Source organism: Prionailurus bengalensis, chromosome B3 (assembly GCF_016509475.1).
Source record: "Prionailurus bengalensis isolate Pbe53 chromosome B3, Fcat_Pben_1.1_paternal_pri, whole genome shotgun sequence".
In the NCBI taxonomy this organism is placed as follows: Eukaryota; Metazoa; Chordata; class Mammalia; order Carnivora; family Felidae; genus Prionailurus; species Prionailurus bengalensis.
In genome coordinates, this window is record NC_057355.1 from 84,476,631 (window position 1) to 84,494,532 (window position 17,902).

Here is a 17,902-nt window from a genome sequence, read left to right on the forward strand (position 1 = left end):
CCCCCCCCCCCCCCCCCCCCCCCCCCCCCCCCCCCCCCCCCCCCCCCCCCCCCCCCCCCCCCCCCCCCCACGAGGGCTGTTCGTTAACAGCACTCTTTCTCTCTCCATACCAATCCGTACACTAGTAGAACTATCAAGTGGCTCGATGGCGTGTCGCAGGGTTAACTGGCCCGGCTAGGGATGGAATTCAGGAAACCATCACAGACGGACCATTCTGTCTGCCTCCTGTATTTTAGAAACAGCTGTTTCGAACCTGCCTCTGCCCAATTCCATCTTCTAGGAAAGGCTGAGAGCACACAGAGAAGCAGTTCATTCTTTCGTAAGGGGATTGGTGAACCTGGTTCAACATGCCATTTTCAGAGAAAAAAGACAGAAGCCCTGCACTGTAAAGCATAACGAAGGAGTAGATTGATTATAGCTACTCCAAATTTTAGCGTGATACAATGACCACAGAGTTAAAAACTATCACTGTTACCACGGTTTATTTGACAATAGTCGGTTTAGTCTACAAGTTTAAGGCAAACATACTAATGCAGTCGCTTTTCATCAGAAATCATACTTATAAAGATTACATAAAGTCTGTCCCAAAACTTCTAAGAAATGTTCATTAATTAAAAATAAGTCTGATTAAGATGCTTTTACCAGGATACATGGATGAACTAAGGTGGCATACAATGTTTTTAAAAAAACAAAACAAAACGTAACAAAAACACCAAAAGAAAACACAAGGTAATGGCAACCTTTATCTTGTCTGAACAATGCATCTTTGAAAGGGTTAAACATCAGAAATTACTTAAAGGGAAATAAGATTGGCAGCCATAAGGAACGCTATTCAGAAAATAAAGACAGTTACAGAGGCTACTTAAAAAAGGACTGAACGCTGGGCTTCGGAAGAGGAGGAGCGCACGGTGATGGACAACCGTCCCAGGGAGCACACGGGGAGCTGCAGGAGGGCAGCGTTCCACCACACAGACGGACGGACGGACCCGCAAAACCCGTGGACGGCACCGCTCCATCGCTTCTCAGAAAAAAAGGAGAGTAGATGCACTTGGTCAGCTGTTTCTTTTGTTTCCAGTGAGCAGTAAATGCCTAATCTCATTAAGAAAACAAAAATAAAATCTGAAGGAAGGCAGCCCTTTTTAACCAAAGGCGGAGTGTGGCTTATGTGTCTCCATTTAACACTGCCAAGCAGTTCTGCAGCAACTGTAGGTTACCCTAAAAAGGAAGGGAAAATAAATCATGAAGTGCAGACAGCCTGGAAGAGTTGCAGTGAAAATATAACAGCGCTGGGAATCCCGTAACTAACGCCACCTTTATTAAGACAACAGAACTCCGGAAACAGCTACTCACTATCCACACACGTACGGCTTTAAAGACATAAAACCGTATCCTTTGTTTCACGTACAAGGTTTTCCACACACCAGGTTTCTTCAGGGCATTTCCGTCTAGATCAGTATTATGGTGTTGAATCACTCGGCATGATTCTAATGAGGGATGAAACATGCCCTGTGTGTCCAAGTCAAACTACCGGACGTTTTGCAAGGCCGGTTCTTATCCCTTTCCTCTAGCCGTTAAAATCTGTGTATCAGGGTAGAGGCATATTAAATTATAACGTACGCTTTCAGGACTAAAGTAGTGAGTGATACCAGTTTTTATACACATAGCCGTAAGTTCCCGTACAACGGCATTCTGTAACATTCAGACAGGCCTACGTACCCATTTGTAAAACATGGGCGCTGGCATCCAAATTTAGACACGTGTCCGGACAAATGTAAGCATATGTGGATGACACCGATAAATACACGGGGTAAAGGAAAACCTCTTCCTTCCAGTAAGTAGAAAGCCAACTAAAACGATGGGATTAGAAAAGTGACCGTCTGGCAGCCACCGCAATAATCGACGGAGGCAAAAGTCATGAACGGTGGCTTTGAGCATAAGGCTGAAATGCCAATACCGTAGCCATTAGGTACGCGCGGCGATGGAAAATTTAAATTTCTGTTAATAGTAGTTAAATAAAAACTCAGTTTCTCAGTTGCACCACCCACATTTCAAGTGTAGGCGTCTGACGGCCACGTGTGGCTACTTAGTGGCTACCGTACCAGACAGTGCTGATGACAGGACACTTCCATCATCACACAAAATTCTGTGGGACAGTGCTGGGTAAGCGATGGGGTATTTACACAGTCCCAAGGATCTCCCCGCAGAATACTTCTTCATTTCAAAGTGTAAAATAGTAACTTGGCCACTGAGAAACCTGCAGACATCATCACTTGAGCCAAATGATCAAAGTCAGACACTGCCAGCGAGGCAACTCATCGACGGCACGTACCTCCTGAAAGGATGCAACAACGAGAAGGTCCGAGCACCACTTCTGGGCGATTCCCGCCACAGGTGGGGAATCTAAACTCAATAACTAGACGAACCCAAAGCGAGGGACATTTTATAGACCTGTGCTTTTCAGTGTCCAATGTTATGAAATACAAAGACTCAGGAACTTTCCGGGTTCAGGAAGTCTAAAACGACACGTGCGGGGGGGTGCGGGGCGGGGAGGGCACCTGGCTGGCCCAGTTGGTAGAGCGCGCGACTCTCGACTCTCTAGATCCTGGGGGTCGTGAATTCAAGCCCTACAGCGGGGGTAGAGCTCATCCCAAGAAAAACGAAAAGTCACGCCCGGGTGGCTCTGTCGGTTAAGTGTCCGACTCTCGGTTTCTGCTCAGGTCACAATCTCACGGTCTCGGTTTCGTGAGTTGGAGCCCTCCCCCACCCCACCCTGCGCCCGGGGCTCTGCGTTGACAGCGCTGGAGCCTGCCTTGGGATTCTCCCTCTTTCTCTCTCTCTCTCTCTCTCGCTCTCTCGCTCTCTCGCTCTCTCGCTCGCTCTGCCTCTCCCCTTCTCCCACGTGTGCGCTCGCGCTCTCTCAAAATAAATACATAAACTTAAAAAATAAATAAAAAGACCTGTGCGCCAAATGTCATGTATTATCTTGAGGATCCTTTTGCCACTAAAGACATTATTCATTATTAGACAACTGGTGGCATAAAAGTCTGTGGATTAGATAATGGTACTGTATCCATAGTAATTTCCTGATCTTTGTAATTGCTCCAAGTACTCAAGAGAATTATTTGGTGTTAGGAAATCGACACTGAAGTGTTTAAGAGCCAAGAGGCTTCCTAGCTGCAACCTAAATGGTTTAAGACAAAAACAGGTATGTATAAGGGTAGGGGTGTGGGGTGTGTGTGTACTGTGTAAAGAGGAAAAGTAAAGAGGGAGGGAGGAGGAGGGGGAGGGGAGGACAGAGCGAACATGGCAATATGCACATTTGAGGACTCTAGTGACAACTATCCAGGGATTCTTTGTACTTTTCTTGCAACTTTACTGAGCGCCTGAAATTGGGGGCACATAAACATTTAAGAATTTCAAGTGCCCCAGTAACTGTCCATGTTGTGCCAGTAGAACGATGGATTCTGAGCCTGTCTGTATTTCCGACATGATCTTCTTAAAGGTATATCCCTCCAGTGGGACGAAGTCCAAGGATACACATCCTGCACTTGACACACTGCCAACGCCCTCCGGAAGGGTGTGCCCTGGTCCACACTTACCCACCAGGCACGAGGACTCCACGCCCTCATAGGCAGCAGTAGCATCACCTTTTTTTTTTTTTTTTTCACTGCCTTTATCATACATTCTATGCTTCATTAATAAAGTATCTGAGACTATCTTCAAGGACACAAAAGTGACCAAATGACCTAATTTTCTGTTATAACCAGGTTCCAATACATGGCAAGACATATCCCGGTTATAACGAGTGAAATCCAAAGTAGTTTTAAACCATCTGGATGTAAATTTAACCAATGTCTAATCTCTTTGGAATGACTTATATGGATTCTGGGACCCAAATGGGACTTTGTTCAGATTTGCAAAATCATCAAGAAACCTCAGACGAGAGGGCAGGGTTTCTCAACCTCGGCGTTTTTTTCTTTTTTTTAAGCTTTATTTATTATTTTTTTTAAATGTTTATTTTATTTTATTTTTGAGAGAGAGACAGAGAGGGGGGCGGGGGGAGAGAATCCCAAGCACGCTCCACGGTTATCAGTGCAGAGCTGGACACGGGGCTCGAACTCACAAACCCGTGAGATCATGACACGAACGGAAACCAAGAGTCAGACGCTTCACTGACTGAGCCACCCAGGCGCCCCAAGTTTTGTTTATTAAAGTAATCTCTCTACCCCCAACGTGGGGCTTGAACTGGCGACTCCGAGATCGAGAGTCACACGCTCTTCCGACCGAGCCAGCCAGGCACCACCCACCCTACCCCCCATTTAAAAGAAGATTTTATTTTATCATTATTTTTAAAATTTATTATCATTTTCTTAGGTAGGTCAAGAGGCGGATGCTTGACTGACTGAGCCACCCAGGCGCCCCTGAACGATTTTATTTTTCAAGTCATCTCTACACCCGACGTGGGGCTCGGACCTACAACCCTGAGAACACCAGTTGCACGCTCCACCGACTGAGCCATCCAGTCTCAGTGTCCCTCAGTCTCGGCACACTTGACGTATTTGGGGCTGTCGAATCCTTTCTAATAATGGGGACTCTCCTGTGCCCTGTCAAAAGTTTAGCAGCATTCCTGCCCTCTGCGCCCTACATACCGGTCGTAAACCCACCCATCCTCCGTTGTGACTACCAGACATGTCTCCAGAAATTGCTAAATGTCTCCCGGGAGGCAAAACTGCCTCTAGTTGAGAGAGCCACTGGAGCAGAAGACCCATCAGAGAACACATTTCAGAAAGGACCTGAAAAGCACAGAAATCTGGAAACCAGAGGCTGACAACCATCTACATAGTAAGGGTCAGCAAACTTTCTGTAAAGGGCTTAAACACGTAGTCAACGTTTTAGACTTTGAGAGACATGTGGTCTCTGTTTTGCTGTAGTAGCATGAAAGCAACCACAGACGGAGCACAAAGGAACGAGCTTGGCTGTATTCCAGTAAAACTTCACTTACAGATGAAATCTAAATGTCACGTAATTATCACGTGTCACGAAATACTATTCTTTGGCCTTTTTTCAAAGAACCACTGAGGGGCACCTGGGTGGCTCAGTCGGTCAAGCGTCGTCCGACTCTCGATTTCGGCTCAGGTCATGATCTCACGGTTGGTCGTGAGATCAGCCCCGCCTGGGATTCTGCACTGGGCGTGGAGCCTGCTTAACATACTCTCTCCCCGGGACACCTGGGTGGCTCTTTCGGGTAGGTGTCTGACTCTTGGGTTTCGGCTCAGGTCATGGTCTGGCGGTTAGGGAGTTCAAGCCCTGCATCGGGCTTCACTCGGACAGTGAGGAGCCTGCATGGTGTTCTTTCTCTCTCTCTCTCTCTCTCTCTCTCTCTACCTCTCTCTCTCCCTCTCTCTCTCTGCCCCTTCCCTGCTCGTGCTCTATCTCTCTCTCCCTCTCAAAAAACCAACGCCATTCTTGGCTCACAGGCTACACAAAAACAGACAGGCTGTAATCTGCTAATCCTTCCTTAAACCTGTTAACAAAATCCTGAAGAGATTTTGTAACCTCCTTACAAAGAAGAAACATAGTGAACATTAGAAACCAACACGGGTGCAGTAACAATAAATCGTGCCAACCTTATCGAAATATTTTCTTTTGAGAGGGTGATTAGACCAGGAAATCCGCAACATATAGCTTCATTGTAATGAGGAATTGGATACATCTTGTATCCATCACAGATAAAATGGAAACGGTTGATGATAGTATAAATAGGTGAATTCCTAGCTACCCAAATAGCCATCACCAAAGAATACTCATTAATAACTTAATATCAATTAGTATAGAAAGAAAGGGAGGGAACTAAAAATTCAGCCTTCTTGGGTACCGTGCACTTATCCGGTTAGATGAACCAATGTTGACTCCTTTGGTCCCGATCAATCTTTTAAAGTAAAACTTAGATGACGACATAAAAGGGAAGGTCATACAAACTACAAATGTCCATCACTTGGGAGTAATCACCACTCTCCTAGTCAACTACTATATGATCAAATCGAAGTTTCCAAAAGATCTCACGCTGGGCTCAAAACTAGCAAGCTACAATTTGACAGACATAACTGTGGCCTGCAACTTCATTTTAAAAATTAAACGCTCAGTACATGAAAAAGTTCTAGAGACCTGTTGCACGACAATGTGAATCTACTTAACAAGGCTGAACCGTACACTTTAAGAGTGGGTAAGACGGTACATTTATGCGTTTTTTACCACAAAAATGAAAACGATTCCTACAAAGAATTAAACACACAACTATAGGTTGGAGGCTCGAAAACAGACCAAGAAGGAGGAGGAGAACGGGGAGAAGATGTGTGATTATGAGCCAAATCAAGCTGGTGTAAGATGGCGCTAAACAAAACAAGACAAAACACAAAAGAACCAAAGAACAAAAAAACCAAACCCTTATACGAAAAGCAAAAAGAAAAAGAAAAAAAAAGAAAAAAACACAAAAAACCCTTATGCCTCTAAAACTGCCGTGAGGGGCGCCTGGGTGGCGCAGTCGGTTAAGCGTCCGACTTCAGCCAGGTCACGAGCTCGCGGTCCATGAGTTTGAGCCCCGCGTCAGGCTCTGGGCTGATGGCTCAGAGCCTGGAGCCTGTTTCCGATTCTGTGTCTCCCTCTCTCTCTGCCCCTCCCCCGTTCATGCTCTGTCTCTCTCTGTCCCAAAAATAAATAAACGTTGAAAAAAACAATTAAAAAAAAAAAAAACTGCCGCGAGGAGAAACGTGTACAATAATAAGTCCACGTGTGGGAAAGGTGTTTCCATTTCTGGGTGCAATATTGAAAAAAAATTTTAATGTTTATGTACTTATTTATTTGTTTTGAGAAAGAGAGAGACAGACATAGAGACGGAGAGAGACAGAGCATGAGCAGGGGAGGGGCAGAGAGAGAAAAGAGGGAGACACAGAATCCGAAGCAATTCCAGGCTCTGAGCTGTCAGCACAGAGCCCGACGTCGGGCTCGAACTCACCGACTGTGAGATCGTGAGCTCGTGAGCTCGTGACCTGAGCCAAAGACAGAGGCCTACCCAACTGAGCCACCAAGGGGCCCCGGCATGCAATATTTGAAAACAGCAATGACCTAGTGTAATAATATAAAAAGCTTATTGAAATGTATGGGATAAAATATATTTAGCTCAAAGATGTCTAGCTTGTAGGAGAGAATATATTCAAATATTTGAGGGTAATATATCCAAATGTTTCTGTGGGAGAAATTAAATTCATTTTTCTTTCTTTTTTTAAAGCCAACCCATTTATTTTGAGAGTTTGAGAGAGAGAGAGAGCGAGCGCACGAGCGGGGAGGGGCAGGGAGAGAGAGAACCCCAAGCAGACTCCACGCAGAGTTGGACGCAGGGCTCCTCCAGCTGACAAACTGTGAGACCATGACCTGACCGAAACCAAGAGTCGGACCCTCAAACGACAGAGCCACCCAGGCATCCGTCAAATTTATCTTTCTTATTTCACGTGACGAAACTCTGACCAATTTGTCAGAGTGACACAGAAGCAGATTTCTGTGCGTTATGGAGTGTCCCGGACGTCTTAGTGGAGTTTCAAGCTTTTTAATGACTTTCAAAGCGTAAATACTATAAATATATTTAAAAAAAAAAAACAACACTAACAAGTTTATTTAAATTTCTTTAATACTTCTAATTTGGGGAATTTTGAATATATTTTTACTTTCAGTCCTTCTGATTGAAGCCAGCAAATATTAAATTTTTAAAGAAGTTTTTATTAAAGATAGATTTATCTTTTTTAAGCAGTCACAAATGATACTGGTTTCCATATTAGGTACTAGGGCCTTGCAGAGCTGACCGCTTAGAGAAACTGTACGTATTATTCTTGCTTGAATTAGATGATCTTTAAGTTCGCTCGCAATTCTAAGATTCTCTAGTTCTAACCTTATTAGAAGGCTTGGGCCAAGCTATATCTTAACTACAAGAAAGGGCTGAATCTGGAGGAAACAAACACTATAAAAAACGCTGGGCGAAGGATATTTATTTACTAACATTCAATTATTTTGAAGTACTAAAATGATCTTCAAAAATTAGCATTCCAATTATAATTCATTCTAATCCAGGAATGGTTCTTCCAATATCCCTCCAGAAAGAAACTGTCATTAAAGGATTATTATCAATTCCATAACTGACTCCTTCCTTCCTCCCTGCCTTCCTCTCTTTCTTTTTTTTTTAAGTAATCTCTACACCCAACACCCAACGTGGGGCTCAAACTCACATCCAGGAGATCAAGGGTCACATGCTCCACCGAATGAGCCGGCCAGGCACCCCATAATTCATTCATTCGTTCATTCATTCATTCATTTCTTTCTTTTCTTTCTTTCTTTCTATCTTTCTCTCCCTCCCTCCCTCCCTCCCTCCCTTTTCTTTTTAACGTTTATTTTTTACTTTTGGCGGGGGAAGGGCACAGACCGGGGACAGAGGATCTGAAGGCCCCCCCCCCCACACACAGCCTAACGTGGGACTTGAAACTCACCAATCGTGAGGACCCAGGTGCCCCAAGACTGACTCATTTCTAAATTATAAGTCACGTAAACTATTAAACCTTGACTATGACACTAACCTTTGCATGCTTCAGTTCTAACTCTGCCAGTTCCACTAAATTTTTTCTGAATGCGGCAACTCTTCTCGTCTTAAAATCTATAAGTTCTGTGAACAAAAGAAATTAGGATTAACTCTTTAATTCACATAATAGTTGAAGGTATACCGTATAATTAAAGGTTAATATAACAGTACCTTGTTTTGCAGATTCAGATATTTTTTCAAATTTCTGACAACATAATTGTTGGGATGTCTCAGCCTGAAGAACATCTTTATTTTTCGCTCTTGCTTTATCCAGTGCTTTGTTAGCATTTTCATAATCCACTAGTGACCTAGATCTTCGATAGAGGAGATCCTATACAACAGAATGCTTCACAGTAAGACACGCTGCGTGTTTCCAACAGTTACGGGCAACCACCACCACCCCACTGCCCCCATCATCATCAGAGCTAATGCTTACGCCATGAAGATCACATGCCAGTCACCCTCCAAATGGTCTTTATAACAGCTTTATGGAGATGTAATTCACACACAGACACCTCGTTCCAAGTGCACAATTCACGGGTTTTTAGTGTGCTGGCAGAGTTGTATAACCATCGCCACCATCAATTTTGGAGCATTTTTGTCGATCAAAAAGAAACCCCACATCCATCAGCAGTCATTCTTCATTTCCTCCTTGCCACCCCCCAACCCTAGACAACCGTTGATCTGCTTTCTGTCTCTAGAGATTTGCCTATTCTGGGCGTGCCATGAAAAAAAAAATGGAATCACGGCATATGCGGCCTTTTCTGTCTGGCTTTCTTCACACAGCGTAAAGTTTCGAGTTCATTCATGTTATAACTGAATCAGTACTTCATTCCTCTTGACTGCTACATAATGTTTCGCCGTAAGGACAGACACACCACATGGATGTGTCCGTTCACCAGTGGAGAGACATTTGTTTGTTTCCACACTCTGCCTATTATGAATGATGCTGTTATGAACATTCGTGTATAAGTCTGTGTGTGAACATGTCTTCCTTTCTCTTTCTATCTCATTACTTAGGGGTGGAATTGCTGGGTCACTCGGTAATTCTACGTTCAACCTTTTGAGAAACTGCCAGACTGTTTTCCAAAGCGGCTGCGTCATTTTACATTTCTGCAGACGCTGTATGAGTGTCCCAATTTCTCCACATCCTTGGCAACGCTTATCTTTTTGATTAAAGCCACCTGGTGGTGTGAAGTGGTATCACGCTGTGGTTTTATTTTACAAAGATTTAATTAATTAATTATTGAAAACAATTTTTAAAAAAGGTTTATTCACTTTTGAGAGAGACAGAGACAGAGCAGAAGCGGGGGAGGGCAGAGAGAAAGGGAGACAGAATCTGAAGTAGGCTCCATGCTCTGAGCCGTCAGCTCAGAGCCCGATGCGGGGCTCGAATCCACAAACCATGAGACCATAACCTGAGCCAAAGTTGGACACCTAACCGAATAAGCCACCCAGGTGCCCCTTACTTATTAATTTTTTTTTTTAAAGTTTATTTGTTTTGGGAGAGAGAACAAGAGTGGGTGGGGCAGATACAGAGGAGGAGAGAGAAAATCCCAAGTAGGCTCCATACTATCATCGTGGAGACTGATGTGGGGCTTGAGCTCATGAACAGTGGGTTCATGACCTGAGCCAAATACAAGAGTCAGACACTTATTCAACTGAGCCACCCAGGCACCACTAATGATTTTATGTTTTAAGTAATCTCTACACCCAATGTGGGGCTTGAACTCGAGACCCTGAGATCAAGAGTCACATGTGCTATAAACTAAGCCAGCCAGGTGCCCCAAGGCCTATTTATAATTTGATAAGGAATGAAAATGTGGTGTTCAAATCACCACTGAACACATGGGAATTTTCTGTACAATACATACCGATTCATAAATTAACACAAAATTTGGAATATCTGAGCCACTAAGTTTTCAGTGCTTTTTTCAGTTGTTTCTGTTAAACATTTTTTGGACAGTAAGAGTTTTAGTCTTGCACATACATAGACTTCCAAAGGAAATTTGGGTTCCCTGGGTGGCTCAGTTGGTTGAGTGATCGACTCTTGATTTTGGCTGAGGTCATGATCTTGCGGTTGGTGGGTTTGAGCCCCAGGTTGGTCTCTGCACTGACAGTGCAGAGCCTGCTGGGATTCTCAGTCTTCCTCTCTCTCTGCCCCTACTCCCCCTCTTCACTCTCAAAAAAAAAGGAAATTTGAGTCGCCTTAAAATAAAACACATTCTGATTTTAGAGCTCATTTACCCCCAAAAGATATATATAGACCAAATTAGGACTCCTTTAGCTACGGGGTTTACTTTTTGTTTTGTAGGCATTTTACCTGAATGACTATGCCAAATTCATTTAAAAAAAAAAAATTCTAATCTATACTGTATCAGAAGCTTATAGAGGAAACATTATTTTTAGTTATTTTTTAATTTTATTATTATTTTTAATAATTTTTTAAAAAATGTTTACTTTTTGAGAGACAGAGTGAGAGAGCACATGCGTGCACAAGCTGGGGAAGGACAGAGAGAAAGGGAGACACAGAATTCGAGGCAGGTTCCAGGCTCCAAGCTGTCAGCGCAGAGCCTAATGTGGGGCTCGAACTCATGAACCACAAGATCATGACCTGAGCCAAAGCCGGATGCATAACTGACTGAGCCACCCAAGTGCCCCAAGTTTTTATTCTTTTAAATAAGCACTAGGCCCAACACGGGGCATGAAGTCATGACCCCAACATTTAGAGTTGCATGCTCTACCAACTGAGCCAGTCAGGCACCCCAATAGAGGAAACATTTATGTGGGGTTCCCTGACCTACAATTTGTAAAAGGAGAAAAAAATTCACACTTGAGAATATAATTTAAAATCAACAGATTAATAATTTTTAATAACCTTAAATCTAACTTCTAAAGAGATGGCTTTTAATAAAACAGTCCTTTTTATTTTTATTTTTATTTTTTTTCAATGTTTATTTATTTTTGGGACAGAGAGAGACAGAGCTTGAACGGGGGAGAGGCAGAGAGAGAGGGAGACACAGCATCGGAAACAGGCTCCAGGCTCCGAGCCATCAGCCCAGAGCCTGACACGGTGCTCGAACTCACGGACCGCGAGATCGTGACAAAACAGTCCTTTTTAAAAAACAGTGAACAGTAAGTTACCTTAGCAGCTTGAGATTCCCTTAAGTAATATTTTAAAAGGTCAGAAAGTTTGAGGTCCTCATCAGCAGACACTCGTGCTTCTATTTTCTGAAAAAGGGGAAAAAAACAGGCATTTAATTAGCACATAGTCTACACCCCACATTTTCTTTCTCAATTACTGTAAAAAAATTAAAGTTATAAATATCTATAGTATCCACTCCTATTTAACCTAAGTTTCCCACCCTCTCCTTTCTACTAGCCTATTACTTTTCTTCATGATTATGACAAGAAATAAACAGAAAAAAGGAGATCAAATGAAATTAGTGAGTTTTTGGAAGGACTCAATATCTGATTCAAGTTCCCAGCTAGACTGTGTTTCAGTACCATCTTTCAGCACTTACATTTTCTCTTGTTACTTCCTTTCAATGATATGTACACATGATTTTAAAGTGTTAAAGGCTGACAATGGTAGACTAGGTAACAAACCAATCTTCCTACTGAGAACAACCAGAAAATACAGTCAAAACATTACCAAAATGTGCCTGAAGACACCACAGACTAATAAACAGATGTGGTTCGTTTGAGTTGGGATAAAACAGGAAACAGCCATGTCAGACTAAAAAGATGCAACTCTTCAGTCTGGAGAGACAGTGGATAAAGATGTATTATGTCAACCAAATATAATATAGGGACCTTGTTGGAATCTAAGTCAGATGAACTCCACTGTAAAAAGCCATTTGAGGCAACTGGGAACATGTATATAGCAAGAATTTGGTGACATCAAGGGAAATCATTGATAATTGTATTGACTATATTAAAATTCTTATCTTTTTAAAAAAATGTTTATTTATTTATTTTGAGAATGAGAGAGAGGGAGGGAACCTGAAGCAGACTCTGCACTCAGCGCAGAGCCCAACAAAGGACTCGATCCCACGAACCATGAGATCATGACCTGTGCTGAAATCAGGAGTTGGAGGTTTTACTGACTGAGCCACCCAGGTGCCCCTAATTCTTATCTTTAAAAAAAAGACAGATGTGCACAAAGGGCAGAAACAGAATGAAATGGACATTTTGGGGAAAAAGCACTTTAAGCAATGTAGAAAATGTTAACATTTAGGAAATCTGGGTGACCCATGTATAGGAATTCCTTGTACTATTCTCACAATGTTTCTGTGGGTCTGAAATTCCTGTTGAAATAAAGTTAAAATTTAAAAACCCTACACATCCAGGGCACCTGGGTGCTCAGTCAGTTAAGCATCCAACTTTGGCTCAGGTCATGATCTCAGTTTGTGAGTTCAAGCCCCACGTCTGGCTCTGTGCTGACAGCTCAGTATGGAGCCTACTTTGAATTCTGTGTCTCCCTCTCTCTGCTCCTCTCCCGCTCATCCTCTGTCTCTCTCTCTCCTTCAAAAATAAAAAACATTAAAAAAATTAAAAATAAAAACCCTACACATCCAACAGAATAACTAAAAAAAGACAACAGCAAGTACTGCAAGCTGTGTAGCAACCCCAATGCTCACATTTATTCTGATGGGAATGTAAATTGGTACAATCACTTTGGGAAACGGTTGGGCACGATCTATGAAAGCTTTTCACATGGATACCCTAAGACCCCTAATTCCCCTCCTGGTTATATATACTGAACAAGTATCTACTTGTTTTCAGCTGAAACTATCTAAGAATGGTCTTAGAAGTACTATTTGTAAAGAGCCACAAACTAGAAACGATCCAAATGCCTACCAACAGTAGGACAAATGAATAAATTTAGGTATATTCTTGCCAAGGAAAGGTATATAGCAACGAATGAAGGAATGAAGGAACTATACCTACATGCAACAACATGGATGAATTGGGGCTCCTGGGTGGTTCAGTCAGCTAAGTGTTTGATTCTTCATTTTGGCTCAGATCATGATCTCATGGTTTGTGAGACTGAGCCCCCAGCCGGGCACTGTGCTGGTAGCATGGAGCCTGCTTGGGATTCTTTCTCTCTTCCTCGCTCTCTGCCCCTCCCCCCACTTGTGCACTCGTTCGCGCGTACTCTCTCTGTCTCTCTCTCAGTAAATAAACTTAAAACCAAACCAAAAAACAAAAACAAAAAACGCAGGGGCGCCTTCGTGGCTCAGTCAGTTAAGCATCCGACTCTGGATTTTGGCTCAGGTTTCTCATGGTTCATGAGTTTGAGCTCTGCATGGGGCTCCAAGCTGTAGTGTGGAGCCTACTTGGGATTCTCTCTCTCCCTCTCTCTGTTCCTCCCTAGCTCTCTCTTTCAAAGTAAATAAACTGAAAAGAAAAGAAAAAAAAAAAAAAGGAAAAGTACTTCTCCCTCTTCTGAAAAAGGAAAAAAAAAAAAACAAAAAACAACACAGATGAATCTTATGTATGTAATGCTGAGTAAATGGAACCAGACATAAAAGAATACATACTGCATGAAGCATTTACATAAAATATGAAAATAAGATTAATCTCTGCTGTTAGAAGCTAAGATAGTGGTTTTCCTTGCAGGAGGTGGTGACTCAGAAAGCAGCTGAAGGGGGGCAGGGCATGCTTTTTTTGTTTTTTAAGTTTACTTATTTTGAGAGAGAGAGAGTCAGCGAGTGCGCATGTACAGAAGGGGGGAGCGGCAAAATAGAGGGGGTAGAGAGAATCCCAAGCAGGCTTAGCAATGTCATCGTGGAGCCCGATGTGGGGCTCAAACTCATGAACCGTGAGATCATGACCTGAACCAAAATCAAGAGTTGGATGCTTAACCGACTGAGCCACCCAGGTGCCCCTAAATGTTCTATTTCTTGATGTGGTTGTTCATTATATGGGTGTGTTAAATTTGTTAAATTTCACTGAGCTGTATACTTCTCATATATGCTCTTTCCTATATGTAAAATATATTTCAGTAAAAAGTTAGCAAAAACCTTGAAGCTTAAGATACATTCCCTTACAGAGAAATAAACTTATGAACCTAACAATAAATGCACAGACATAAAATATATTCAAAATTGATTTAGATAAATTTAGATAAACTGATTTAGATAAATCTAGGTAACATGTTAGATGGAAGTTGGGTGCTTTTAAATATGGCTCCTCTCTCCTTACACTAGGAAGGAGTAGGGGTATGTATGTATGTATTCCCTTCCCTTGACTCTGGGCCCTAACATTGCTTGATCAATACAAAAGTGATGCTGTGCCAGTTTCAAGGCCTTAATGAAACTAGCAATTTTCACTTCCCATTTTTCAGGATGCTTGCTTTCAAGCCACCATACTGTGAGGAAGCCTAAGCAGCTCCATGGAAAAGCAACACGCAAATGTTACAGCCAATAGCCCCGGCTAAAGTCTCGGTTGGTAGCCAGTATCACTCCCAGACACCTGAGTTAAAGAGCCTTCAGAGGATTCTAGCCCACAGCCTTCATATGTTCCCTGTTGAGGCCCCAGACATCATGGAGTAAAGGCAAGCCACCTCTGTTCTGCCTTTTGTGAATTCTTGACCCAAAGAATTCATTAGCATAATAAAATGGCTGTCGTTTTAAGCTATTGATTTTAGGATGGTTTGTGCCACAGCAATAATAACCAGAACAACACCAAGACACCAAAAGAAATGAAGACTGTGGTGCCTATGGCAACGTGCCATCTAGATCTCCTTCATGAGAAATTGCTTGCTGCAAGGAGCATAGTTTGTTCAGAGTCCCAGCTGCAATCTCTCTAGATCAGAACAATATTCATCTCAAGGTTATGATACATCCTTCCCTCCTTGCCTCAGCTGCACCCAATGACAGAGCACAGGGGCCGTAGCACTAGCCCAGTCTTGCTGATGCCGTACTGCCTCTAATGAGCAACTTTGGCTGAGGACTCCCTTTTGATCTGGACAAAACTTTCTTTTTTTTAAAAATTTTTTTTTTTTTCAACGTTTATTTATTTTTGGGATAGAGAGAGACAGAGCATGAACGGGGGAGGGGCAGAGAGAGAGGGAGACACAGAATCGGAAACAGGCTCCAGGCTCTGAGCCATCAGCCCAGAGCCCGACACGGGGCTCGAACTCACGGACCGCGAGATCGTGACCTGGCTGAAGTCGGACGCTTAACCGACTGTGCCACCCAGGCGCCCCAGGACAAAACTTTCTTAAGACTGCGCTATAGTCTGAAACTCCTCCTACCAAGTCCCTCTCCTTTCCCAGGTGTAGACCTGCACTATGGTCTGAAGTCTCTTCATGTCTATCCTGCTCCTCCCTCTGTTCTTCCCAATGAATCTCTTGCAAAGTGTTTAATCTCATCTTGACATTTACTTCTGCAAAAATACTAACTCATAAAGCTATTCTGTGATAGTTCCCTATTCTTTTGATGTAGACACACAGGAAACAACTGTATCTTCCTGGAAAATGCTCATTTGTACAAATACCAAAAGTGAAATAATGGGCTTTCGGGACCCTTCACTACAACAACATTTATGTATTTAATGATGGTTTCCTTTGTAAGAAAATAACTCCTTTTCTTTTACTTATCTTCACTATCTATTACTCAATTGACAAAGTCACGTTGAAATCAGATTTCTACAATGGACTAGCCACTTCCAATCTCAGGTAAGTGCCATTAAACACATAATAAACATTTCACTCTTCTCTGAACTTCATCAAAGTGTTTTAATATTATTGTATCTAAGACTAATCCCTGAAAATCAAGACTACATCAATATTTTTTTTTTTTTTAATTTTTTTTTTCAACATTTATTTATTTTTGGGACAGAGAGAGACAGAGCATGAACGGGGGAGGAGCAGAGAGAGAGGGAGACACAGAATGGGAAACAGGCTCCAGGCTCTGAGCCATCAGCCCAGAGCCCGACGCGGGGCTCGAGCTCACGGACCGCGAGATCGTGACCTGGTTGAAGTCGGACGCTCAACCGACTGCGCCACCCAGGCGCCCCAAGACTACATCAATATTAAAGCATTACTGCTATTTAACCTTTTTTGCAGCTGTGTATTTGCCTCATATTGTTAAACTCACTTTTTTTTTTAAATGTTTATTTTTAAGAGAGAGAGAGCGTGAGCAGGGGAGGGGCAGAGGGAGATGGGGACAGAGGATCCTAAGCGGGCTCTGTGCTGAAAGAAGCCAGCCCATTGTGGGGCTCAAACTCATGAACCTAAGATCATGACCTAAGCTGAAGTTGGACGCTCAGTTGAGTCACCCAAGGACACAGATATAACTTGCTTTTAAACCAGTGTGTCAAGGGGGATCAAAAGCAATGCAATCTTGGTAAAACCGTAATAAATCTAAAACTTTCTTCTAGCATACAAAGCCCCAGAAAAAGACCATTCTTCATAAAAGTAAACCTAGTCTCTGTAATGAACATGTTCTCTGATCAAGAATATGAACTTTTACAAATACCAAAAGGCCATAACAACAGCAACAAAAAAAATGAGTTTCCTGAAAAACAACTTACAATTTTCAAATCTAAGTCTGTTTCTTCATCCTTCTGAAGTAGAACTCATCTTTCTCAACAAAGTTAAACACAATCATAACAGGTTAAACAGTACTGTATGCAACGATTTAGACTCCCAAAGGTTAACTGATAGTACTTACTCTGGTTTTATCAAATAGTTCTGAAACTTTGAGAAAAAACCTGGAAGGGAAAAATATTTCATCAGAAGCCAGCTCTGAAATGATTTTCCAAGTCAAATGTTGAGAGAATATGCCCCCAAACTGTATTAATAACGAACACTGTTATCTCACTACAGTAATATTTGATGGTCTCGTTCAATGCAGACTTCATTTAGTTCAACATCTCTGTACTTCCACCCATGTAACAGATAACTTGGAAACTGTTGTTACAGAAAATCTTACCCTTTCAAAGTAACAATCTAAGCCATATATTTATTAATTTCTAACTTTTTAAAATTCAATTTTTTCCCTAATCTCTATACCCAATGTGGGGCTTGAACTCACAACCCCCGGATCAAAAGGCACATGCTCCACCGACTGAGCCAGCAGGCACCCCTAAGCCATACATACATTTAAACAAAAAAAAATTTTTCCTTACATTCATTAATATGCCACATAATACTAAATAAAGCCCATGATTTCAAAATTCTTATAGAAGTACAGAACAATCAGATCCAAAGAGACAAAAGGCTGATTTAAAAGGAAAACACTAAGGCTGGAACAGCTCTTGAAGTTATTT

General features: G+C 42.4%; 1 protein-coding gene across 1 annotated transcript in view; it reads right to left on the bottom strand.

Moving 5' to 3' along the window:
* Positions 1-465: 465 nt before the first annotated feature.
* SNX6 (sorting nexin 6) overlaps positions 466-17,902 on the bottom strand; it is a 61,571-nt gene continuing 44,134 nt past the window's right edge. The window contains exons 10-14 of the mRNA XM_043555971.1: positions 17,305-17,344; positions 11,765-11,851; positions 8,792-8,951; positions 8,619-8,704; positions 466-1,215 (exon numbers count right to left, since the gene is read on the bottom strand). Of these exons, the coding sequence (XP_043411906.1) occupies positions 1,162-1,215; positions 8,619-8,704; positions 8,792-8,951; positions 11,765-11,851; positions 17,305-17,344 (427 nt within the window). The 3' untranslated portion in view covers positions 466-1,161. The remainder of the gene's footprint in view (positions 1,216-8,618; positions 8,705-8,791; positions 8,952-11,764; positions 11,852-17,304; positions 17,345-17,902) is intronic.